At 46.3% G+C, this 26,955-nt stretch overlaps 1 protein-coding gene across 3 annotated transcripts in view; it reads right to left on the bottom strand.

The window, feature by feature from the left end:
* Positions 1–26,955, bottom strand: part of AGL (amylo-alpha-1,6-glucosidase and 4-alpha-glucanotransferase) — a 973,499-nt gene that overhangs the window by 268,408 nt on the left and 678,136 nt on the right. For all 3 annotated transcript variants that reach the window (XM_069641544.1, XM_069641542.1, XM_069641543.1), the window contains exons 22-23: positions 7,616–7,752; positions 6,708–6,841 (exon numbers count right to left, since the gene is read on the bottom strand). In XM_069641544.1, the coding sequence (XP_069497645.1) occupies positions 6,708–6,841; positions 7,616–7,752 (271 nt within the window). The remainder of the gene's footprint in view (positions 1–6,707; positions 6,842–7,615; positions 7,753–26,955) is intronic.

The raw sequence follows: 26,955 nt of genomic DNA, 5'->3' as shown, positions 1-26,955 counted from the left end.
ACCATGCCAAGGAGGAAACTGCATTTTCTACCCCAGTTGGCTTATACCAGTTTAAGGTTATGCCTTTTGGATTGAAAAATGCACCTGCTATGTATCAAAGGATGGTAAACCAGGTTCTGAATCGGATGGAGGACTTCTGCATGGCATACTTGGATGACATAGCAGTGTTCAGCAATTCCTGGGAAGAACATGTGGACCACCTGAGATATGTTTTGCAGGCTCTTGGAAAGGCCAATCTGACCATAAAGGCAAGTAAATGCCAGATTGGACAGAGTAAAGTGGTCTACCTTGGACATGAGGTAGGAGGTGGAGAAATAAGGCCTTTGCCCAGTAAGATTGAAGCTGTGCAAAATTGGACAACACCTACTACTCAGACCCAGGTGAGAGCCTTCTTAGGTCTCACTTGGTATTACAGGAATTTCATTGAGAACTATGGGTCCATAGCTTCTCCACTGAATGACATCTCCTCTCCTAAATTCCCTAAAAAGATTAGGTGGAATGAGGAATGCAATCAGGCCTTTGAAACCCTGAAAAAGGCTCTTTGCCAAGCCCCAGTACTCAGAGCTCCTGACTATCACCAAACTTTCATTGTGCAAACAGATGCTTCAAATGTAGGAATAGGTGCAGTCCTCAGTCAACTGGATGGGAAAGGTAGGGAGCACCCCATTTGCTTCATCAGTAGAAAACAGAAGGATCCTGAAACAAGGTGGGCAACCATTGAACGAGAGTGTTTTGCTATTGTGTGGGCTCTGAAGAAGTTTAGGCCATACTTGTATGGTTCTACTTTTGTCATTCAGACTGACCACCAACCCTTGAGATGGTTAATGCAAATGAAAGGGGAAAACCCAAAACTATTGAGATGGTCAATCTGCCTGCAAGGGTGTGATTTCACCATTGAGCACAGGTCAGGGTGTCACCACCAAAATGCTGATGGTCTCTCTAGGATGTATGTCATCGACTAGAGGTATGAGATTCATCCAGGAGTGGATTAAATCCTCCTCTCTCTTAGTGTGGGGGGGGATGAGTGTTAGGGAGAATTCTCTCTTTAGGCTGAATTTCCTAACCTAGTGAGTCCCCCAGCAGCTTTGCTGGATTTCTGGAGTTTGTTTTTTCCTCCTGCCAAGAGTGAGATTCTTTTCCTCCCACTCTTGGACATGATTTATGGTGTTCCTTTGACTGGTAATGTGTTTTATGGGCTATGGGGTCCTTTACTCCATAGGGTCTCATGTGTTTTTACTATGTGTGTTACACAGCTCCCTCCGTGCAGTAACACAGGGGTGTCATAGTGACACCCCACCATAGACTCCATACCCTGGGACTGACTACTGTCTCCCAGGGCATGTAAAGACACCATTGGCTTTACTAGTCCCAAATTAGTAACAGAACCAGTACAAACCATCATATTGTGGATGTACTGGTCGGGGCAATTCGATTGCCCCGGGGTCTGTTAGTCGAGGGGGCACATCTCCATCCCCCCTGATCGAGTTTTGGCTGGTGGCAGTGGAAACTACTTTTTATATTCGACCGGGAATATTTTCCTATGGGATTTTCCCATTGTTCGAGGCTACCAACTTTAATTATTTAATTCTCATAGCCTCGAACATACCGCCGGTTTATTTAATTAATATTAATTCGCCGGTTGGTATTTTTTGCCAGGACTCGATTCTAAAATGGCGTTTGTGTTCTCTTCTGTGACTCCAACCCAAGTCGAGCCCTTTGTTCCACTTTTTGGCAGGCTTCTCCATAGAAGCCTCCAAAAGTGGTGCCACTCTGTCTGGGTACCACAGGGGGTGTGGGAGGGGATTTAGGCACCCTGGACTGAGTTACCTTGGTAACCCAAGTCGCACTCTTGAGTGATTGGCCCAAGTGGTGAGCCGGCTGGCTCACCACTTAGCATGTTTGATTGACAGCTAGGCTGAGTGAATGGGGGTATGCTGCATAAAAGCAGGGCTTTGGGGACTGGAACTTCAGAAGTCACCACAGGACCTGAGAATCCGACGAGGGAGAAGCTGAGCCGACCTACCACGACGACACCACCGGTGGAGCCCTGCAGAACCGACTCACCACTTCCCGACGACAGAGAAGATCTCTCGGCTGGAGAGGCTTCTTCCCCTGACTGGTGGGCACAACCAGTTTTACCTTCCTTCTTTGCACCCCAGACCGGTTTGTGGTCGAACTGCCCGTGCCAAGCACCCCGGCGGCCGGATAGCCACTCACCACTGAACCGCGAATCAACGGACCGCTCCTTGTACCTGAGAAACTCTGCGGCTGGTTTGTTCCCTGCAGTGCAACGGACTCCTGTCTTCCTCCATGATGAGATCCTCTCTTCCCCCGGACGAAGCACCGACTTGCATCTGCTGCCAGGAACAACTGCCCCCGCTGGAGTGTTCTCACCACTTTAAGGTACCGTGTCCGCCAGGCCTCCCTTTCTACAGATTGCTACAAGGTAATAATAACCCCTTAACCTTCTGGACTGGGCTGGCCGCCTTGACCCTCTAACTGATCCCTTTCTTTGGTCCAACTCCTTTTTGAACCGTTACAAGACTTTTGTGCACTGCAACCGTGTGACCTTGGACACATTTCGTTTGATCCTCTTAAAGTGGATCCGGCCTACTGAACTCTAACTTCACGGTTTTACTTTGCCTTCCTCTCTTGTTATGTTCTTGTAAAAGTGTTGGGATCTGTTTCAACTTATTCTCTGCTTTTCTCTCCCTTTTAAAAATGAACTATTAGAGTGCCATCTACGTTAAGCGCTCGCTGCTGTCTGAAAATAAGTGGGGTTTTACTTAAGACTTGTCTAATATTCTTTTAAGGGAGTGTATATCTTTTAGTGACCGTGCTTTTGAATTGCTTACTATTAGGTCCTGTGTGTTTTTCTAGATGTGGTTTTAAATAAATAATTATATCTCTTTTACACCAAGCCCTGGTCAGCGTTTACTTGTTCTATTGTGTCCTCTTGACCTATTGTGAATACTCTGTATACTGCCTAACTCTTCTTGAGGGAAGTCTGACTGCTCAGCCACAGCTACCAAGTGAATCTGTGTGGTACAGACTGCTACCAAGTGGGTTTACTGCCAAAAACCTGTAGTCTTAAATCTTTTGCAGTGGTCCCAGAGGGAACTGCACAGGTTTCTGCCTAACAGACAGTCCTTCGTCACAGATGTCGTCCAGTAACGGGACTGAGAGGACGGTCTCCTCTTGGCCTCCCGTCGTTGGTAGAGGAAACCTTCCTTCTTCTGCTCTTCGGGGCATAGCTGGAAAAGCTCCAATGCCCTGGCGATCATGGCGTGAAGGGGGCCAATTTTGTCAGGGGGGGCCCGGGCAGGGGGTGATGGGAGATCCGTCCCATCATCACCACTGATGTCGTCCGTCCCCGTAGTCACCGTCTCCGTTCCCGTCTCATCCCTCGGTGGAGGGGATGGAGGTGAAGGATGGAAGGGAGGGGGAGGATGGATTCACCTCTTCTTGCTTGGTGGGCTCCCCGACGGTTCAGGTGCCAATGGATCGTCCGCTGGGGGTAAGGGCAACCTTGTCCTTATCTCCGTACACAGGGTCTGCAAAGCCATCAAGATTGCTCCTAAATTGTCCTGTGGTGTAGGTATCTGATGCGACGGGAGCAACGGCTGGGACGCGGGGTCCTCCCGTTTCCTCCACGGACTGTGGCTCCTCGTCGGCTCCACCGTTGCTTTCTACGTCCGCCTCCTCGGTATCCTTCCCGTAGGCCTCAAACCTCTTGTCCCTGATTGCTTTGACGCCAGCTAGCTCATCCTCGGAGGTGGTATCTGTGTCCGTTAGGGCTACCGTGCCCCCCTCTTTCTCGTCCTGGGGTTTCACAGGAGTCTTCTCGATAGGCTGGAAAGACGTTTCCCTCCGGGGTGGCAGGGAAACTCTAGGCCTGGAAGTCGTCTCTACTGGGGTAGCCTCCACAGGCTTCGCCGGGGCCGCCACACTCCTTCAATCGAAGCCTTTGCCGAGTGAATCAGAGCCTTCACGACCTTGGGAGCTTCTGAGGCCTTCACCTTAGGGGGAGGGTCACCGCCTCGCCCCCCCCTTGGCTTTCTCCATCAGGATCGACCGGGCCTTCTCCCGCCGCTTACCTGGGTTCTCCGACTTCCTTTTCCCTGAGCCAGAGCGTTGGCTCGTGGATGATGGCGTTGGTGACATTGCGCTCTGCCTGGCAGCAGAGCAGCCCAAACCAACGGCGCTCCTGGTGCCCGCGGACTCGCGGTGCTTTGTCTTTTGTTGGGCCCCCATCGCCAGAGCGCCCTCAAAGGTCTTAGAAGACCGCTCTGACTTCTTCTCACCTGCTGCTGGGCTCTTCCCCTCCAGCCAGTTGGTGAGCCGAATAGGACAGTCCTTCATTGTCCGGACGGATATGTTCTTACAGAACGCACAGTCCTCCTCCACATGCGACTTGTCAGCGTGATGGCAGTAGAGGCACCGGGATTGCTCATCTTCCTTGAAGAAATTCTGTAATCCACATACTGGGCAGTTCCTTAATAGTTTGGATCCAGTAGGCGTTGAATCTCCTTTCTCCTGGGCCATGTCCGAATCGGGGTAGGCCTCAAAGGTCTTCCGGAATCCTCCAAGAAGTGTAATTTGATGAAAATCCACCCTTGAGGGGCGTAGGAAATTGCAAAACGGGTCCCCGTTGATCGGGAAGAATCGGTGGAGTTTGAGGCTCAAATTGACCGAAAAAATAAGAGTAAACTCTTTGAAAAAACGCAATAGACAGTAAAGGCTCGAGAGCTACAGCACGAGGACTCCCAACACTTGAACATGCTGTAAACATCTGAAGATGGTGCCATAGGAGGGGCTTAGGTAGAGGGCAGTCATTGGCTGGGGGCAGTATGACCCAGAGACCAGTGATTGGTTATTAGTAGAAAGACAGTTCAGAAACGAAACTGAAACTGATTTTTTCTTTACTGAGGATTCAGCCTGACGACGGGGAATATTCACGAGCATGTGAATCCATGCCAGACACCATGCTGGAGAACTGTGGTAGGTCAGATGGAGGAGACAGACCAATGGAAGTCCTGTTCAGCAAGATTTATTATAAAATAATAAAGAAAACGCCTAACTTTCCTTAACCTAAAGATTCACCAACTTGAGTGCTCGTCATCAGTAGTGAAGTCTGTAACTTAAAGTATCATCTGTCCCAAAACTAACCTAGCCTGACCCTGCCACTTATATTAAATAACAGAAAAGAGCAGAATAACTCCTTTGTCCTGGGTTGCTTTTTCAGCACATCTCTCACAGTTCTTACAGTTCCACTTAATAGGAAAAGCTTCAGATAGTCTGCTGCTACTTCTTATAGTGAGTCTTCTAGTCCTTGTTAAACCTACACTCCTCTTATCCATCTTTGTAGGAATCTCACTCTTCTCACAATGTTGCTGTTCACTGGGAGAGGTATGATTACTCTTCTTACAAGTTTGCCACTCACTGGGACGAATACTATGAGCCCCGCTCCATTTCTAGATTTGCCATTCATTGGGACAAGTAAGATTACTCTTGCTACGATTCTCATTCTTCTTATAAATTTCCCATTCACTGGGATGATTATGATTACTCCACTCTCTATGTTCGGTTTCACAACATTCATAGATATTACTCACACCCATTTTTCCGGGTTTCCCACTCTTCCCTTTACCTGGAATGTGATGGGTCATGTCACCAGTTCAGCGTTCTTCCTTGCTTTGGTTTCACTGTCCTTCAAGATGGCTTTCTTCCGATTTCTCTTGAGACATACTCCGGTCTCTGAACGTTGTATCAGCTCCGTCAGGTTCTTCTTTCTCTCTCTGTTGGCCACCACCTCTCGTACCTGTTTCCCTCTTGGGATATGCTTCAGTCTTGTAGAACTTTTATCGTCTACAATCAGCGTGCTTTATCTGCGACACGTTGAAGTTGGGGCCCTCTGTCAGCCCTGCTGTAAAGTCCCTCCTGGGACGACCAACATCTGGACACTCGTTCTGTTTGTTGCTCGCTCTGTATTTTTCCTTGGGTACTGCTGGTCTTATTCGGTTTGCCACCGTGCAAACCAGCGTTCTCCCCGAGTAACTGGCTTCCCTCAGCCAGCTGGTTTCAATCTCCTGCGTTTCTCTACCTGGGGCTCTGGATCTTCCCACGTTTATCACGCATCGCTGGGGCTTCCCCAGACTCTCACTGTGTTGGACTTGTGTGCTTTATAACTCTGTATGGTTTCTTCATCTTACTAGCTGCCAGACAGTCATTCTTCATTACTCCGGCACTCATACTCTTCACAGTACCATACTGATTGCAGTCTTCAGTAATTACATTTCAGTAGCATATGTATGAGGATTCTTGGTGTCTGTCACTTGAAAGAACTGTGTTGGGTGCTACAAAGGCCTTATCCCCAAGAGGGGAGCCTCTCCCTGTGAAGTTCCGCTTACCAACCCCACCCACCCCCCAGGAGGAATGTCGAGTACCGGGCTCACCTCCGTAGCCTCAAAGGAAGCCGCCCCCCCATCTTGCGGAAAGTGACTGAATCCCTCGATTCATCACAGTACCTACAGCATTTTCCCTTAATATGTGCAAGTGGGGTGAAATATTTAATAAAATAAAACTTTTGTTAAAAACAGGGCATAAACAGAGAACGCTCAACCAATCAATCTAATATTTAATCTATTACATGGAAAGTGATACATGTATATTGCTTCAGGTGTTTACATGGAACTTTTTGTACATACCTAGACATCTGATTCCATGACATATCAAGAAGAGTTGTGTAAACACCAACTAAAATGGCATCAAAATAACAGGGGATAAGATAGCGTGGAATCTCCTTTAAATAGGCAAACATTGCCTTAAACCAATGTCCAACCTGTGGGAACAGTGCAAGAATGTATCTTCAAATAACGACAGCATTTCTGAGTTGCATACAACAGTACAGAGATGAAATATACAAAGTTGCGCAATAACAATCATTCTTCCTTACACTAGAGCATCAGAAACAGATTTTGATAGCATATATGGTTTATCCAACACATCTGAAAACAAATATATACAAAGTAAAATTAACTACAAAAGTAACGTGCTAACCTATACAACTGAATGAAATGATTTTGAAAATATGAATGCTTCAATGATCAACTTGATACAAAGATGTGAATTACAACTTAGGCATACTATGCATCAGTGTGTCATGTCAAGAAAAATGCTGATCTAGCCCATTAGGATTAATCGCGCTGCATCTTGATACAGGGTGCTAATCAGGGACGTTTGTGCAGGTATGCAGTGATTCCATCCACCACATTTACCTTGTTGCTTTCCACTAAGACTGTTCTTGGTCAAAGATTTTTGCATAAAACAGCACGAGTGACTGAGTGAAATTTGAACATGTGTTAATTTAATAGCTGCTTCTTAAAAATCAGTAAAAAATAGATCACCCTAAAAGCCAATACATAAAATTAAATGCAGTAACTTATATTTTTTTTAATTTTGGAGATACTGTTTTAAAGGGGGCATCTTAATCCCAACTGTTGTTGGTTGGTACTTTATTGTGGAAAACAAACAAAGTCTAAACAAGGAGAGGAGGGAGTGGTTTGAACACCACAAGCTAAGCAATAAGCACACAAAGGTTTGGAATGTTACTTACTTCTGATAAAACACCGGCACGTGAAATAAGACGATTACTGACATAATCAATCATCCAATCCCCAGCTCTCAAGTTATCACAGAATGGGTGTCCCAAATCATTCTTTGGTCTGATATCTATCATTACTGATAATAACCCTGAAATAAAAAAAAAAGATTCACAATTTCACAGTATTAGAAAAGATTTAGACTCTAATAAAAAAGAAAGCAGAATGACGCAATATATCATGATATAATCAAACCGTAGATAGAGGTGGGTAAATACAACAATGGAAAAGTAATTTGTACAAAGGGCTGGAGCATGCACAATAGAATATCCTACAAATTGTAATAACATAGACATGAAATCAAAACAATTACAAGTATTGGGCATTAGGGTACGAGACTCTAGCTAAAATGACAATGTAATAAAGAGAATAAGTGAAAGAAGTTGAACTTTTCTACATAAATCACAAAGTAAAAGTACATGTTCAGTATATAAAAGGGTAACCGGCATAGAAGATGCCAGATGACAATGGCCCTCACATAGCTGTATCTGACAGCACAGAGAGAAGATCATACAACAGGTTTGGCGTATAACATAATTAACTTGCTAATTATTGGTGAGGCAGGGTCATGACCTCTCATCCTAGGGTCTGCTACATGATGTGTCATTTCGTACTCCTGCAACAGTTTTTTTCTCTCTCCCCTCTTTTTCTCTACTCCTCTCCACCCACTCCTCTGGTCCCCTGTGATGTCCTAATGCTCCACACCTCCCCCTCCCTGGTGCCTTAGTCTTGAGAGGCTTGCCTACCTAAATTTTCCTTGTAATGTCCCACCTCTCTCTCCCCCCTCCTACCCTCTCCTCACTGTCTCCTTAGCACTTACACTTTCAGATATGTCGCCTGACCTGTTTGATAGCTGTTTGTCTCTCCTCCCCCACCTCATTTGTATCTCTTACCTCTCCTCCTCCAGCACTAGCTGAATTGTCATCAGGCCTACTATGTTAGTCGCTTGTTTTTGTTCTTCTCCTTCCCCTTGTACACATACCCACCTGCCTCTGCTAACTCATGTTAAATTCCAGTACTACCTCAATTGTTGTCATGTAGCCACCTGCCAGTCTCATTCTCCCGCCCTCCCCTCCTTACCTACTTATCACTGTCAATCACCTATGTCTCCTGACCTGTTTGGTAGCAGCTTGTTCGTCTCTCCCTCACCCCCTTTTGTTTCCCTCCTCCCCCCTCCTTAAATATCTGAAATGTCGTCAGGCCTAGTATGATAGTCGCGTGTTTTGTTCTTCTCCTTCTCCCTTACTCCTACCCCACTTACCCCCCCACCTAGACTTTGTTATATTCTGGAACTACCTCAATTGTCATCAGGCATAGTAATGTAGCCGCTTGTCTGTCTGAAATGTCGCCAGGCTGATTATGATAGTTAATTTACACATTCTGAATGTATCAAGGACATCAGAATGTTACTGTATTTTTCCCTTGTTCCCTCCCTGCTTTGAAGCGCTTTGAAACACACTGTGTATAGGCGCTATATAAATAAACAATGAATCAATCTGTGGGCAGGGTTGAGGGAATGCGTGTGCTGCAAATCTGGACACAGAAAAGAGGCTTCTAAAAGACTTACAGCCTCTAATTGTTCGAACAAAACTTGGATCCTCGCCCCACTAAGTTATGTTAGCAGCTTGCAGGCTCAAAGGTTATGGACCGTAACCTATTGGAACTAGCTGCTAAGAGTTGTTTGTAGCATAGGGTGAACCACAAGAAGAAGGGGGCTCCTTAAAACAGGGCATGTTCACACACCCAAACAGCCAGTGAGGAGTGGTAGGCCAAATGGCTTCCATAATCCGGAGGAGTGACAGGATTATGGAACTCCTGTGCTCAGCAGTGGGGACCCCAGTTCTTAGGCCAAAGACTTAAGGGTTCAGGCTGTAAGCCTTGCCACTGAGGCTCATGGGCATACCACAGTCAGTCTTAGTGTGCCTGGGTGTCTAGGAACATCACCCTGTTGTCTTACACAAGATACCAGGAAATATTCAGTTATGGAGGGGTGTCGTCATAACAGGGTTTATGACATCTTCTTTGAGACACGGGGCCAATAAACACAGTGATTAATAGCCACTGTCCCATCAGAGGTGAACATTTTACTAGCTACTGGCCCTCTCCAGAGTCGTCTACACAGACATCCACATTCATTAAATTATTGCACACATTCTGGTCAGTGTCCAGGATAATGTCTCTGCAAAAATGTTGCTGGGGAAGAGACAGGTCATCTGGGGCTGGTAAAAGCCAAACTAGACCTTGCAGGGCCAGTAATCACCCATTCGAAGACTTAGTCCCAGAAGGGCAGTCCTGCTCAGGCTCATACTCCTGAATTTGGATGACCACAGAGAATCTACAAGAATATGTCAGATGTGCCTTCTCCCCACCCTCTTATGACAAGCCTTGAAAATCTTGCTAAATCTTAAAAACAAGAAGCCGAGGAGTCAGAAAAGGGTGTGGTCTTAAGCTATTCGACTGTTCTGAGCTTTAAGGTTTTCTTGCTTGAGGCAGTCCTGACAGGGAACTGTTCCATAAGAGAGAGTGTCCCTCTCTCAAGGACCAGCAACAACAGGCCCTCTCCCAATCTAAAAGGAAAATAAATCAAAACTCCATTGGAAAGGTGGGCCCAAGAAGTTCCTTTAGTAGGGCACCTGGTGGTGAAGAGACATTGGAGAGGACTCCTCTTCATATTTCCTGTCTGAAATGGGGGTCTAGCACAGACCTTGCAACACTTGCAAACTGTCTGGCAAAGTTGGTGGCAAGTTGAAAATACCCCTATTCCCACTTTTAGAGGAGAACTCCTTGTGACAGTGAAGGGATTGAAACCATTAGTCCCCGTGACCGCAACCAGGTTCCCAGAGGCACTGCCAAGGAGGACTCTCACTGCCAAATCTTTGGCTAAAGCGCTTGTTGTGATTTTTTGGCCATGTAGAATTCCCCAAGGAAATAATTTCTTACAGAAGATGCAACTTCATGTATGGTGATCTACACCAATGCTGTATGGTCAGAGGGAAGAGTAAATCAAAGTTACTTACCAGCCAATAGAAAGGTGCCCACAATGAGAGGACACTGCCTGTTTCACACCTCAAGGCTGCACAAGATCCAGACAAAAGAGGAAGTCGGCTTTCAGATTGTGGATGACAGCTATAGGTGCATGACCCTTCAGAGCTGCAGGGAGTGATGCAGGAATCTCAACTGGTTAGGCTTGCCAGTTCAAGGAAGGGAGAAACTGTGGAAGGTACCCCCTGCTAGCCTTGCGGTAAATGGCTTGGGCAATGTTTTTTTTCCAGCAGTTGTCATCCAGTTTTCTTCTGTGTCCTCTCGTACCTAAAGGAATGGCCTCAGATCCTCTGCTGGTATACAAAAATCCAGGCCTTGGGGTACCCCAGCCCACGAAACAGTGGACCTGCAACATTAAATCTCTGGGCGGTTGGGTGGCTTTCGGCTGAAGACTCGGCGGAAGCTAGGCTTCTGCGTGGAGACTCAGCCCCATACTTTCTGATGGAAGTGGTGTGGTTGCGCAGAGACAAACTGGTGGGCAGGGGGCGGCTACTGAGGCTGGGCTAGGAGATCTGGCACAGGACATGGAAGATTGGGAGGGATTCAGAGCCGTACTCCCAGCAGGCCCCTTTGGCAGTGCTGTGCGGGAGCGACTCTCAACTACTTGAATCGGTCCGTAGATACTGGGAACAGGTAGGCCTGGCCATCCTCGGGGACATATGGCAGGAAGGGGTGGACTTTCAGAGGTTGCAGGAAGAAACGGGGGTGCATGGTGGCCAATATATAACCTACACTAGGCTTGTGAAAAAGACTAGAGAAAGATGGCCCGAGACAGTGCTAGCGGGAGGCCCTGATGCCTCCCTGGAAACTATGTATGATGTATCGGAGGGCGGGCAGGAAATATCGAGGATATACGGGCTCCTGCGAGTAAGGGAAGGGAAGGAGTTGCTTCAATTGAGACAAGATTGGGAAGAAGAGGTGGGAGGACCCATGACAGACGGGCAATGGGAATGGGCCCAGAGGTACCATAAAAAGGTGTCCCGGAACGCGAGATTCCAACAACTTCAATTGTACGTTACCCACAGGGCTTATTTGACTCCCGGGAAGATTGCAAAGTTTGGGGGACCAGCTACGCAGCAATGCCCCAGGTGTGGGGAGGTGAATGCAGGACTGCTACACATGTTTTGGGCTTGCCCGGAAGTGCACAGATTTTGGGACGAGGTTAAGACGAAACTGGCTGGTGGGGGGGTGGTGCTGGATGTGGAATCGGCCTGGTCATGCATGCTTGGGTTTTTTCCTAGACCCCGACATTCAAAACACATAAGCAAGATGAAGGACCTGGCTTGTGTTTTGGCCAAGCGCAAAATTGCCATGGGCTGGAAGGCGGCCCACAGACCTAGGGTGGAGCTATGGTGGGCGAACCTCTTGAGGTGGGCGGTAGCTGAATCTGTAGTCTGGTTTGAAGCGGTCACTAGGGGGGGCGAGGAGGAAGTAGGGCCCTTGCTGGCCTGGCGGCAATTGGTGGCCTCTATGGCAAACCCTCATCAGGGTAACAACGGAACAGAGGACCCGGATGATGACTGCCTAAGTACTGTGCTACCCGATGATGCTCCTGTGAATGACATGTGAGAACCGACTCTAGTTCAAGAGGGGGAGGGGGGAGTTGGGGAGTTCTAATGAAAATGTGTTGGTCTAATGATGCTTTCTATGTATTGAAACAGTTGTAGTGTGTTTGTTTGACTTCAAAATAAAATAGAAATATTAAAAAAAAAAAAATCTCAGGGCGGTTGTCCAATTATGTATAGTCAGCTTAGGTAACGTCATGACCTCAGATAAGGTTTGGAATGTGAAAGGGGCCATCTGCAGCCCCTTACGCGGCACACAGCAGTTGCATGCACATGAGCTCTGGTGGGAGCCTGCAAAGAGAATGTTCATAAACAGCCATTTCCTACCCCTGCCCAAGAGGAAGTCAGCCAAAATAACAGTAGCACAATTTCAGGCATTTACTAGCATGACAATCTATTTTGACCACTGTAGTGTAGAAAAACCTGCCATGCAATACACAAATGAAAAGTGCACCCAAAACGTGTACAATAAAGAACCACTGTCAACAGCCTTTTTGGGCTTCATTATATGTCTGTGAAAATGCCCATGCAGTCACAAGAAAGGGAGAAACTGGTTCTCTTGCAGACATATCCATATCGAAGCTAGTAGTGCTACACAAATCCTTTATAAGGGGTCCTCCTACACAGGTAGCTCTAAATACCAACTATTTTCCATAAAATTAAACAAATTAAAGTAATGGTCACCCTCTGCACTGCTTGTAGATGAGTCATCATAACACTCGCTTTGCACCTCAAAGCGATGTATTGGAAGCGTGTTTTCTACAGAATTCATACCAACCCACCCTTGTTTGCCCTGACCATCTTGTGGTAAGGCAAAAACCAGACGAGAAAGTTAAGTTTGAATGCTTTGGCAGATCTAAGTGGTGCATACACACCTACTGGTGAAGCCTGTGGCCACTGGAGAAAAAAAGTAGTCTCCACACATTTACACAATCCCATGTCGGCCTGAAAATGCAGAAGACGTGTTTGCCTGAAATGCATTACGACCCAGCCTTTCTCCGTTTTGCCTTAATTATCCAAGTTTGTATCTCATGGCTTGTTCTCAATTATTGAAGCTACTTTAAAGACTCAATTTTTGCTTAACCAAATCATATGAACATCTTTGTAAAACTATAACATCCTCGGTCATCCTCTGCTTCAGTCAGAGTAAGTGCATATATATTGGCCGGGAGGAGAGCACAGGGGCAACACGTTTGTCTTGGAAGCAGGTTCGAATCCTGGTCTTGCGCTTAGAAACCACTCTCAGGTATTACGCATGTTATAAAAGAATAATTGTAATATATACATACACACCCCCAATGGAAGCATGCATGTACAGATTATTTTGTTTATGAGCTTGACAACACTTGATAACATATAAAATGATTGTGTTTTAAGAATTGTCTCTACATTTCACTTTCAATTTGTGAATTTGGCAAACTGTGATTACATTGTTCCACATTTGTAATTTTTTCGCTAATGCATGTTTTATCTATACTTTTTCTTATAGGTCGGTGTAAGGGACCCATGGTGGCAACAGTAAAGACAGACACAAGTGATCACAGTTCAAGGGTGTTTATTAAACTGCAAAAGTGGGTGAGATAAAAGCATCCATGGAAGATGCAAACAAGTCCAGGTCCGCGAACCCCCATTGCTGGAACAGGGGCAACAAGGAGTCGTCGTGCAACTCCCACTCGTAGCTATTGAACCCCAAGCTTCTCAGCTGATCCACTTCTCCATTGCTGTCCGCCGGAAGGTGGACTCCCGAAATCCAAATCCTCCCTTTAAAGGCCCATTCCCAGATCTCAAACAGCCTCCATGCAGAGGAGGGTAGGAACGGGTGCCACCCTGCTTGTTCAGGTAAAACATTGTACTAGAATTGTCTGTCCTGATCAGTCCCTGATTAGGGGCAAAAACACCCTGAGGGCCAAGCCCACTGCCCTGAGCTCGAGCAGACTGATATGTAGTAGGGCTTCCGCCTGCACAATGCTCCATGAATCGCGTAGCCCTCCAGAGTAGCCCCCCAACCCGTAAAAGAGGGGTCTGTCGTCACCACCAGGGTAGGCTCTGGTCGGGTGAAGGGGGCTCCCACATTGCCATCCATCAGCCACCAGCGAACATTGCGCAAAAGGAGCGGTGGTATTGGGATCCTGTCCGACTGAGATCCTGTCTCCTGATCCCAATTGGCCGCCAGGTGGAGCTGGAGGCACCTTATCTTTAGATGGGCATGCTGTACAGTCAGCACGCGAGAAGCCATCAGGCCCAGAATGTGCTGGAACCACCATGCCGAGGTGGTCGAGTTCGACAGAAAGTGCCCCACCGCCTTGCGGAGGGACATAAGCCTCTCAGGTGTGGGGAACACCCGCTGAACGGTAGTGTTCCAACATTCCCCTAGAAGACCAGATCCTGAGACAGGCAGAACTGCGATTTCCTCTGATTGACGGAAAACCCCAGCTGATGAAGGATATCTGCCAATCTCTGGCACTAGTGCGCCAGCCCTTCGTGTGACCCCGCCCTCGTCATCCAGATAAGGGTATAGATGATGGTCCTCCAAGCGGAGAAGGCCTGTCACTACCTTCATCAACACAAGGGTGCGAGTTCAGGCCGAAGGGAAGCACTTTGTACTGGAAGTGGTAGGACATGATCATGAACTGCAGACACTTTCCCGATGCAGTGAATATATGGCTACATGCCGGTACAAATCCTTGAGGTCCAATGAACACATCCAGTTCCCTGCACACAGAAACTCGGCTATGTGCGCGTGAGTAATCCCCTTACAGCATTCCAGTGGTTAAGACAGGTTTAGAAATAACAAGTCCAGGACTACCCTCAGGCCAGCCAGGTTGGGCACCGCAGAAATTCTGGAATAGTGACCGAAGCTAGATAGTAATCAAAACAACAAACAAAAGTTTGATTTGGATTGCACTTGAGATGAGGATTCATCACTCCTGGGTCCCCCTCTTCCACGCGCAGACACCTTTTGAATATTTGTCTCCGTTCTCAGCCTCCTTCTTCCGGGTTCACTATGGCTTGACTCAAAGACAGTTCACCTTTTAACTTTCATCAGTATTAAAGTCTTTTCAAACGTGGACATCCCTCTACCGGATTCACTTTTGCCAACACACCGTTTCCAGAGACTTTAGACTTTGCTCCTCTCGATTGGCATCCTTTCACCAGGTTCACTCTTGCCACTTCTCAATTTACTTTTACTTTTAACGATTTCTCAGTGAACTTTGGGTGATAGTTTGCCACCCCTGGATCTCTCTCGGCCGGGCTCGGATCCCAAATGACAAGGTGCGCTTCCCTTCCTCTTGTCTTGCAATAATTCTTGCCTCACAAATCTTCATGTTTTTTAAAACAGCACTTCAGGCTTCATTCCCGATTGTCGGCTTGCCTCTTCCGGGTTCACTCTCGACAACTCTTACAACACACTATTTATGTGTTCATTTCACCAAGCGGGATTCATTTTCCTTAGTTTCTCAATCATCTGTAGGTCAAAGACTTTGGACAGTACAGAGAAGTTTACAAGACTCCTGTGTGACAACTTTGAACTCTTTTCGCAACCTCACAAGGACTTCTGGTTCCTGTAGTTTTTACCATTGGGTAATCGCTCAGAGTTTCCTGCCGAAGTAATCACGTGGTGCTGAACTTCTCTGTTGCTGGTTTTCCCCCCTCTTTCCTCAACCGTATCTTTAAGTATTTCAAAGTTCAAATTAGCCCTTGTCTACTTTTCGTTCAACACAGTTTGGTTTCTTATCGATTCTCCTCTCGACTCACCGGCTGTGATAAACTGCTTGCCTTTCTTTATCCTCAGAGTCAAGGTTGGTACCACCGAGACTAGCGTCCTTCCCCGGCTTGGTTATCAGCGGAGGAGGGTCTCGCGTACCGTAGACATCTGCTGTAACATACGCTGGCTATTGTTCGCGGCCTTATGCTTCCATCTGCAGAGGTTTCACGGGCTTTGATTGGAAAGTGCAAGGCTACTTCTCTCCTCGTCACCCTCTCGGTATTCGCCGTCTTTCGCCTCCTATTGAACTGTCGTGCTGAGTTAGCTCTCACATTGTGCGGTCTGCTTTGCTCGTCCTGTGCTGTCTTGTGCCACCATTTATGCCTGTGGGTAAACGAAAGGGCCATCAGGTGTGTGTGATTCGGGTTAATTGCCTGACTCTGCCTGACCCTGGGGTTGGGACATGTCAGGTGAACAGTTCTAACATTAGTCTGTTTACTGTCAGATTATAAGGACGTGTTCATGTCAGAAAGGGGAAATGTTCTATAGAGAATTACAACCTTTATATCAGGGGGTTTGTGAGACAAACTGGAATTACCAAGATTTTTATCGTAAAATAAACAAGAAGCCTTGTGGGACTGTTGTTGGTGGTCACATTTGACTGGGGGTTCGGAAAGTAATAATCAGAGGGATGGGATTGGTTGGGATTATAAAGCAAACAGGGATAGTCGGAATCATGGAATGAACAGAGGGGATTGTGAGAAAGATCATGTTTTGTCAAGGTAGATTGGGTGTTCGGAAATGAATTGTCAGAGGGACGTGAAGTAGAATGATTGGGAATTTCTGAGTAGAAGACAGGATAGCAGGGATTCTGGGAGTTGTGGTTTTTAATGAGTTTACCAGATGTGAATGGGTTGTTGGCTTTACTTTTGGGTAAGGAAAATTCACTGGGTTTAAGGCATGACGACAGGGAATAGCTTCTAAAAGCTTCAGGGACTTCGTTCCCCTCACCATTCTCCCCGTGATGGTACTGCGTCTCACCTGGGGTATTTCCCCGAGCATAACCCCGGGCTCCCCTACCCAGGTGATCCTTCCCCACTGGTTGACCCCCAGGAACTGGATCCAACGACGATGGTCGTGTTCTGGCCACCTGAATAAGGGGTTCCTGGGCTCTACTCGGGAGAATACCGTCTGGTTTCACAGTGTCCAGAGACCCCGGGGCAAGTAGATCCCCTGTATGTGTGCCCCAGCCCTCCAAGGAGGTGTCTGCCATGACGGTGACTTGATGTGCAGGCAGGCGAAAAGAAACACCTTGGATGAGATGAGCTCAGACTGACCACCAGCGCATAGCATCTTTGAATTGCTGCGTTAGAGGGATCTTGCCTCCCAGAGACCAGAAGCCTGTCGCCAGCGTGCTTTGAGGAACTCCTGGAGAGGCTGCATGCAAAGCTGGAAATGTTGAAGTCAAGGAATGTGCAAGGACATCATCTCTAGCAGGGGCTTTAGGAGATGGACTGGGGACTTCGACATCCGGGAAAGTAACAGGACTTTGGCAAGCCGAGCTGGGTCAGGTTTGTTTAGTTTTTTGGCACCTGGTGTGTGAAGAGCTGTGGCAGTGCTGGTTTCCTCAGTAAGACTGGGACTTCAATTTGTAAGTGTCTGCAGCCGAGTATGATGGGGACCGGTTGTGATGGAGAGCAGTATAAGAGCCGTTAGTCTCTTGATGTTCTGAAGAAGGGGGATTTCCCCAACCAAAGGACTGGCAGCGTTGCTGCAGCATGACAAGAGAACACGCCGTCTCCGTGTCAGTCTTGATGATCTGAAAAGTGTTATCTGCTTTCTTGACAAAGAGGTCTAAGTCATTAAAGGGCATGTTCACCACCTTGGTTTGGACCTCCGGCCGCAAGTTGGAGGCCTTGAGCCAGCATTCTATAAAGACAGCACTGTTGCCAAATTGTCTGAACCCGGTGTCCGTAACAGAAATTGCATGGACGCAAGCCGCCTCTCCCTCACAAAGAAGGGCAAACACCTCCTCCTTGTTGTAGGGAAGTAATTCAAGAATTGGGCCCATCTTGATCCAAAGTTCTCTGTTGTATCTAGACAGAGACTCTGCAGGACCAGTTTCTTTGTTTCTGTACAGCCAGCTGGAGACAGTAGGGGGTCAATAGTCTATCTACTAACCCTGGGATTAATAATGCCTAGGTTAGTGTGGGAAATGCTACCTATAGACAAGGGAATGAGGGTTGTGCCAGTTCTGAACCCGTGTGGCAGAAACAAAGAAACTGGTCCTACAAGGTCTCTCTTAATGAAGGAGAGCTGCTACTTCAGGGTAATGACTATTTTTCCATGTGCTGATGAGCTGTGGAGTCCTGTGATTTAACTCAGAATGGTGACAGGTGCAGCAAAGTCTGGCTAGCCCACAGGAGGATTCTGGGACTCATCCGAGTGATTCCAGTAGCTGGATCTTCTAGTAGAGGTCGGGACTGGTTGTTTCCACAAGCCCAGGGGTTGAAGCATTGATGAAGGTCTTCAGGAGATCTGCAGTAAGACAGGGTTCTGCCGGGCAAGTGAAGAAAGTGCTGCTGGTAAGCTTCCAACAATGAGGGCTGGGTCTTCAGATGGCTACTCTCCTTCGTAGGGGTCTTAGCTCCAGCGATGACCGAAACAATGACTACAGGACTCCACTTGTATCCATGATCTGGGCTGAAGTTGCCCCCTTGTCCACCAATGGCAAGGAGCTGCACCATGCAAACTTGGCAGCGGCTGATCCTGGATAGCCTCTGGCCAGTACACCAGCCCAGCAACAGACACCCTCTGGTATGATTGTGGACTGGATCCAGACAGACCTAGAACCCATATCCAGCCATATACACAGACAACAACTATGACTTTCCCGCTAAAGCTGGAGCTTTACCCAGGAAAGGGCTTATCATATATGGAAAGTTCAGGCAATTTAGGGCGGGAAGAAGGTCAAAATACAGGATGGCCAAAGGACAGGCGAAAATCTTGTGGCACGGCCATTTTAGAGTATATGGTACTCTAAGTGGCATTAAGTGGTAGAATACAAAAGTGCATAAGGAAACACTACAAAAGTATCTCCTGCCACCAGCCCATCATTGACACATCATGCAAGTATCCTCAAACTTAACAAAAAATAGTTATAGACACATCTATTGCACTTCACAGGTGGTGTGTGCAGGTCAAAATAAACAGATTGATACGTGGGAGAACAGAGTTCTGCCACACCGATAACAATAGGGACTGATCAGTGCCCCCAAAACAGATGAACATTGCAAGGTAAGTGGAGCAAAAAGGCTTCATTTATCTCCAAAGTACAGGAAAGGTTCAACACAATAGCAAAAGGTAGAGTGCCCCATTGACATCTATGGAGGGAAAGCAGCAAAAAGAAAGATCTTTCCTAATGGCATGCAAGGTGGGAGAGAGAGAGTGTTGCAAGGAGTGTAAACAGTGAGTGGAAAGTGTTTGTAACACAAAAAAAGTGGTGACTGAGTAGAAGGTGGGCTAGAGTGATAGTAGTATGGAGGAAGTTATAACATTGGAGGGTGTCCTGCGAGCAGTGTGAGGGACATCAAGGAGACAGAAGAGGAAGACATTGGAGGATGTAGGAGAGAAAGTGGGCGGAGTTGCATGCAGGAGACTAGAGAATGGAGCATGATATTCAGAGATAGGGAGAGAAGCATCAGGGCGAGAGAGGAAGGAGACAGAGTTCGATACATTGTCAGTCTCTACCCTCTATTTATAAACAAAAACATTGATGGTGCAGGGCTAGGTTAGGCAGTCTCAGAGGGAATTTGCATAGTGTTAGGCAGAATTATATGCAGTACCCTTTGGGAACACTACACACAATTAAGATTACAAGTGACAGTACAATTTCACCTTCGGTACAAGCCTGTACTACACAGTTATAGTGGTAGCAGCAGCGGAGCAGCAAGACTTATCTCAAGAGTAAGTGAGCAGCACAAATAGTTACACAAAGGACAGCAATTACTATGATTCAGGCAAACACTGACTCAAGGTTTCTAAGTAAAAGAATATATATTTATTTACTCAACAGTTGTATAACATTTCACTATTCTAAGCAAGTCAAAATCACAATCATAATTACACCACACCACTTCCCTTAAATTCTAGACAAGTTAGACTCACAAAATGAAGTGGGAGCAAAATGGCACTCCAGCAATTTAAAAGGGAGGAAAAGTCAAAGTTATCAACAATTAGGTAAAACCAACAGGTAAGTATTCTGAGCAGTTGAACAAGAGAGACTACAGTGAGGAGATCAGCTAGAAAAGGCTTAGGGCCAAAGTCAATAAGTCAAAAGTCTTTTGCTCAAGATAACACAGTTCAGGGTAGTTTGCGGTAAAGTTTGTGGCACAGATTGCAGACGAGGTTGGTTGGTTGAAAAGTTAGTTCAAAGAGAAAAGAAGGACAAGCCCCCGGATTGGAGAAAGATTTCAAACACTTTCACCGCGGCTGAGCGAAAAGCACAACCGGATTTGCACAGTACCTTAAAACGGAGAGGGGGCTGCAGCTGAGGCAGACGTTCCTGGTAGTTCCTGCAGGCTCACGTTTCCTGAAGCGACTGTCGGACTGATCAGAAGTAGGAAGACTGGAGGGTCCTGCACTACCCAGGGAAGAGACCAGCAGCAGCGCCAAACAATGAATAAAAGGTGCACTCCTTAAAACCCAAGCAGGGTCTGACCTTCCTGGCTTGTAGTTTGGGCGAACTGGTTGGTCCCACCAGCTCAAGGGAAGAAGTTTCCTGGAGGATCTTCTCTGTCGTCGGAGATTCGGACCTGCAGTACGGCTTCACCGGGCGGTTAAGTCGTTGTAGGGGTCATCTTCTTCCAGTTCCTCGTTGGTTGTTTCGTTCCAGTGGTGACTCTGTCTTTCTAGTCCCAGAGACCTGCTTTATATGCAGTTTTCCCCCATTCATACAGCCAGGCTGTCAATCACACAGCAGGGTGGCTGTCCTGGCAAGGCCAGTCCCCTTAGCCAATCAAACAAGAGTGCGACTTGGGTTACCAAGGGAACCAATGGCAGGGGTCCGAAGATCCCTCCCTCACATCCTGCCTACCTAGACTATCAGGCACCTTAAGAAGGGCTTCTGTGCAGAAGCCTGCGAAAAGACAGCGAACAAAGGAGTCATCCCCGGTTTGGCGCGCAGAGAAAAACACGAGAAAGACTTTAACAAAAAGAAATGGCGACTAAACCCAGCCAGAACCAAAATAAAATGTATTTGGTGAAGCGAGTTTATGTTCGAGGCTAATATAATGGCCTAAAACATTACCACGTTATATAAGATCATCGCGGTAGGAATGTTGGGGTAGATAGCACTGCAACCAGCCATGTCTTAATGTTAAGGGAGCAAAACAATGCCCCAAGAGGTACAGACAAAAAAGGGATAGGAGTTAACCCTTTCCAATACTCAATGTAAGATGGGGTGTACTGGGTCTGTGGTTTAAAGTGACTATATAAAGTTAATGGCAACTTTACCTGTTTCTGGGGGACAGTAGTCAGCCCCAGAAAAAATGGAGTCAGTGGGAAGTTTCAAAGACAACCCTGTGTCACTGCACTGAAGGTGCTGTGTAACACACACTAAAAGTGGTGCACTTGGAGTAGGTGAGGCTCCAGTGTCCAAGATCACACAAAAAGTAGAAATACACATAGCAAAAAAGGCTCACATTCTTACCAGGTGAAAAAAATCAATCCTAGAAATCCAGCAAAGCTGCTGGGGGGACTCTTTGGTAAGGGAAATCAACAATTTATAAGAATTCTCCCTAACAAAGACAAGACAATCGCCTTTGGAGTTGTGTCTGTACCAGCTAAAGACTACACATAGGGGTCAATAGTCTCTACTAACTGTGACGCATTGTGGGTTTCTGTCACTTCTCCACAAGGGGCAGCCTTTCCTTATGAGGCTAGGGAGGTGAGCCTGCTACGCAACACCCTCCCTATGGGTAGAGGAAAACGGGCCCTCACATGGAGAAACTCCACCTTTGGAGACAAACACGCCCATTCCAGTGATGAACTCCCTAAGTCAAAGATCACTACACCCTCTTCAATAAGATACCATGAAGAAAAACATGAAGAAAATGTGTTGTTGGCAACCAAGTGCACCATTAACGTCTATGACAGAAAGCTTAAAAGAAAAGGGGATGAGATGATCATTCGAGCCATATTGAATGTGAATCCAAAAGCGAAGAAGAACTTGTACGACATACCAGGGAAGCCCCATGCGTACGTCATAACACAGGAAGGCAGGGCCCTGGGAACAGAGAGACCAGAAGATTCAAATCCGCTGGTGCTGCCTTGCTGAGAGACCCAGATGCCCAACGTCTGATGCGAAGAGGAGAATCCGGCAAATCCACCAAAGCGAAGCTTTGGGAAAAGGAAGACACCCCGAATGCTGAAGTGAGGAGAGAGCGTACCGAGTGGAAAAGGGAACCAAAGCAAGTCGTCAAAGCACAGAGTTGGGAATAGGAAGAGACAGAGAATGCAGAAGTGAAGAGAGGGCGTGCCAAGAGACGTCCTGAACTGGAAGGGAGGAAAAGTGGTGGCCTGATCGCAGATGAGATGCGGTGGACCGATGGGTCCATAAACCACATTGCAGAAGGAAGCAAATGAAAGAAGAACAAAGCGGCAGACGAGGACGTTGCTAAAAAGGCGAGAAGCCATTCTGACATGAAGGGAAGAAAGTCCCAGCACACATAGTCCCCAGTGACCTTACCCCTACAAAGCACAGGGAGAGAGAAAGAGAGCGAGAAAGAGAGAGAGAAAGAAAGAGAGAGAGAAAGAGAGAGAGAAAGAAAAAGAGAAAGAGAAAGAGAAACAGAGAGAGAGAGAGAGAGAGAGAGCGAGAGAGAGAGAGAGAGAGAGAGAGAGAATCATTACTGAAACACGCATACTCACCATAGTCAAATTCAGAATTATTACTGGAAAATTCATACCCGTCCCAGTCAGAAGGAAATATTGAAAATACCAAGAGAGAGTGAGATTCTTTGCTGGAACTCTCTAACTCATCTCAGTCTAAAGTAATTTGGAAAAAAGGAACTGAGAAAGAATATTGGGATTTTACAGCTTGTGTTGATCAGGATGAAAATTCAATAATAAGAGACTGGAAAAACGTTTGTGAAAGTAAAGTGAAAAGTGCTGAAACATTCTATGACAGAAAAGAAATAAGAAAGGGTAAAGAAGAACGAAAGAGAAAGAGGAGAAAGCAAGTGAAGGAACATATTAAGACCTAGAAGTATCCAGTATATGAAGTGTTTAAATTGATAAGAGTGGTAGGGTCAGAATAGGTTAGTTTTGGACAGTGGACTGAATCGAATTTAAGACTTACAATTATGACTGGCAAGCACCTTAGTTAATTTGTTATTGTATTGTATTGTTTATTTATTTATAGAGCGCACCGGGCCCTTAGGCATCTATGGGGGTATGGAAAACCCATTGTTTAGGGAAAGTTAAAAGTTTGCACCTTTCTGTTAAATAAAACAGTAAAATGGAAAATCAGAGCCTGTGTCCTTCTTCTGACCCACCACATAACCCAGGGATTAAGGACGCCTGGGTTAGGGTGGCAAACATTAAATATAGACGAGAGAGTGAGGGACTGTCCTAGCGCCCTACTAAAAGAATAAATAAAAACCCTTGAACCCTCTCTGGGAGTTAAAGTGTTTTTTGAGCCATCTGTGATGGGTGGCCACCCAAAAAGCTGAAACTAGGGACACCATCTACGAACCTACTTCTCAGCAAACCCATTTCTCAGGAAAATCTTAATGGTTTTGCCAACAAAGAGGGTGATAGGAAAGATGTTGGGTGCTTTAAGACATGGCCTGCAGAGCATGACACATAAGAAGCACTTATGACTATGTGTTATTTGGGCAAACAGACTCTGAGGAAAGTAGATCACCAAATTGATGTGCTTCCTCATTTCTTTTGAGGATTCCACTGAGATTCAGAAGCTAAGTGGAAGAATTTGTTTTGCGTCGTCCTCTAAAGACTGGTCTTGTATTAAGTTCTGGACAGAAACAAATTCTACATTTGCTGAAAGGTGAGTTCGATGTTGGCAATAGCGCACTGCCACAGCCTGGCCACAGCCAAAGGACATACACTTGTTCATGGTATGAGAGGCGTGATGGGAAGGCAGTGCTCTGAAGGGAGAGCAAAACACAAAAGCAGTAAGACAGCAGGTTGTACTGGCAGTGAGGCCTAACTCTGGGAGATGCTGGTGAAAGGTAGAGTGAGATGCTGAGAGACCCTAATGTTTAATTCTCCCCAAGAAGCAAAGGCAGACCCTACAAGGAAAAAGCGTACAACGCTCATAAAAAACGGATAGTCGCAAATGAAAAGCGGAAAGCAAATCTACAAGATACAAACATCTGAGATGCAGAGCCGAGAGGGTACACATGACGCAGGGGAACCCGGTGCCCTAATAGTGTTCAAAGTGGGAAAGATGCGGTACCTGAGGTATGAGGTACATGTGTTTGAGATGCTGGTGCATGGGTAGAAGGATAGATGCAAGGCAGAAGATGCTACATCAGCGACGGATAATGCCAGTGGCACGAACTGTAATGGTTTTCTCTGAATAGTACCAGGACTGCGACCTCATAAGGTCGCTTGGGACTAAACGGCACCTTTGCGGACCTACATTACTAGGACTAAGGGACTGCCTCTTAGTCGTGATAATGGGGATCAGGGGTTGCAGGGGTATCCCCCGCATCCAATAAAAATAAAATAAACTAAAAGGATCCTGCAGCGCCAGCGCCGACGCACTTAAGTGGGTGGGAACTGACGCCGCAGGGATCGAGGGAAGTCGGCGGGACACTTTTGTGTGTGCCACCGTTAAGGTAAGTGGCCCGGGGGGGGGGGAGTGCAGGCTCCAGTGGTCAATCTGATCACTGCGCTGCGATGTAATGGTTGCCGAGATTTTCATCAGTGGAATTAAAGGCAACGCAGTGATCACATATATTCATTTTTTCTGAGAAGACAGAAACAGGGTAACCATCAAAGGGCGCCTCTATGACTTAAGTTCTCAGCAGGCGACTTGCAAATACATTGACCGCACAGACTGCCTCCCACTGGCAACGTGGCGCACATTCACGTTAGCAGCCCTTGGATGCAGACCGTGCGTGATTGAGAAGTTAACAGACGTCCTGCAATAGTACAGGATTTCCCCAAAATTTGCTGCGGTTGCTTGGCTGATATTTGTCTTGGTTACTCTTTTCTTTGACCACCTTCAACCCAAACCTCTTGACATGATCACATGGACTGTTTGCGGCTCCTCCTTTGGCACAGCGTTTTAGAACTATATCGTTCTCTACTTACAAGTGAGATTACGGGGACTGTTTGCAGCTATCCCTTTGACACAACATTTTGGAACTGTTAATTTCGGATTTGGACTCCTGCTACAGATACACAGATATCTCTTGGAATCCTCTGGCTCAGTTATTTGAACTTCATCCTTTCTGATATTTTTCCACAGACCGCTACCCTCTATGAACAGTAACAGGATCTACTCAATCCCCCAAACTCTTCTAAAGAATGTGGCTTAACTGCGGTTGGTGTGGATACCATATGGATGGGGTAGGGTCGGGATTGGGTCTTGCTGTCCTGTACACGTCTTTCTCATTGAAATTACGATTTTTCAGTCAGTTAGGGCAGAGAGCCTGTTGGCATCTCTTTCCTCCTTTTGTCCCAGACCATAGCCATTCTCAGTACTCCGGAACGTGTGGGTGGAATGAAAGCCTTACACTTATTGAGCTTTGTTCTCGACAGCAAGGCACATGCACCCAACAAACTGTCAAAGTTCAGAGAGAGACAACAAGCCTTTCATCCTGTTGGTGCAGCACCGAAACACTGTGGGGAATCAGAAGCAGAATAGTAACAGAACAAAGGGACAAACAAATTGGATGGTTGACCCACAGTCGGATAATCCAAAATAATTCAAGCTATTGGGAACCAAGGAAATAAAGTCCCAAATTGTTTTGTGAATGAGAAATAGATTGCATACAGTAAGACAATGATGCATTTTGGGAATTTGAGTTAAAGTTGCAAAACATTCTGTAAATGAGAATGACATGACATCCAACGGTGCATTATGGGAATTACAGTAAGTCCTATAACGGACCAATGTCAGGAGAGATTTTCTTTTGGCTGTTTTCCTCTCGTAGACTTCTAATGGACACCCTTTATTTATAGGCATTGTAGACATTGTTGAAGATCTTGTTTAGCTAGTCTAGGCTGCCATAGTGTTTGCATCGACAGGACTGGGGAGCTGTTTTTTTGGTGCAATTACTAGTGTTCTGGGGCAAACAGTGTCTCGGATCTCTCTGGTTGTGCAGCCTTTGACGTTACTTCATATAGCAGGGCGTGCACCCAGATGCGTTTGAGTGTTATGCAGGTACTGTGGCCCTTGTGTACAGACACTGAATCAACGTTAGAGAGGTAACTGACAGAACATGTGGACTATATATTTGTGTATGTTTATAGTTTATTTAAAAAACTCTTAACTCAACGATGAACTAGACAAGATGTGCACATGATTACACCTCAGAAGGACATCAGTATATAAATTGCAATCTACGTCTCACAATCAATTCATAAACAATAACCATAAAAAAGTCTGTCAGTGTTTAATTACGGTAAACATTTTCTCAATGATTTATGAATTATTACAAACTTAATTAATTCAATAGTTAATGATATCGAGAATCCACCCATCAGCCTAGTCTGAAAATTCTCACTAGCCAAATGCTAAATTCTAGTTACAAATTTACCAAAGACAGATATCCTCAAGTTGATAGTCGCTGGACAGCGGATTAACCAGTGTTTCAGAGATCCTAATGACTCTGTATTACTGCAGTGCCGACAACTCCCGTCCTGCATGGCAATTCCTCTTATCAAGCCCTACCTATGCAAGGTCTACTGAAAGTTAAATCGAAAGCGCATAAAAGTGTGATGATAT

Source organism: Ambystoma mexicanum, chromosome 1q (assembly GCF_040938575.1).
Source record: "Ambystoma mexicanum isolate Mex_15411 chromosome 1q, UKY_AmexF1_1, whole genome shotgun sequence".
Taxonomy (NCBI): domain Eukaryota; kingdom Metazoa; phylum Chordata; class Amphibia; order Caudata; family Ambystomatidae; genus Ambystoma; species Ambystoma mexicanum.
This window is presented reverse-complemented; position numbering and strand designations above follow the sequence as displayed.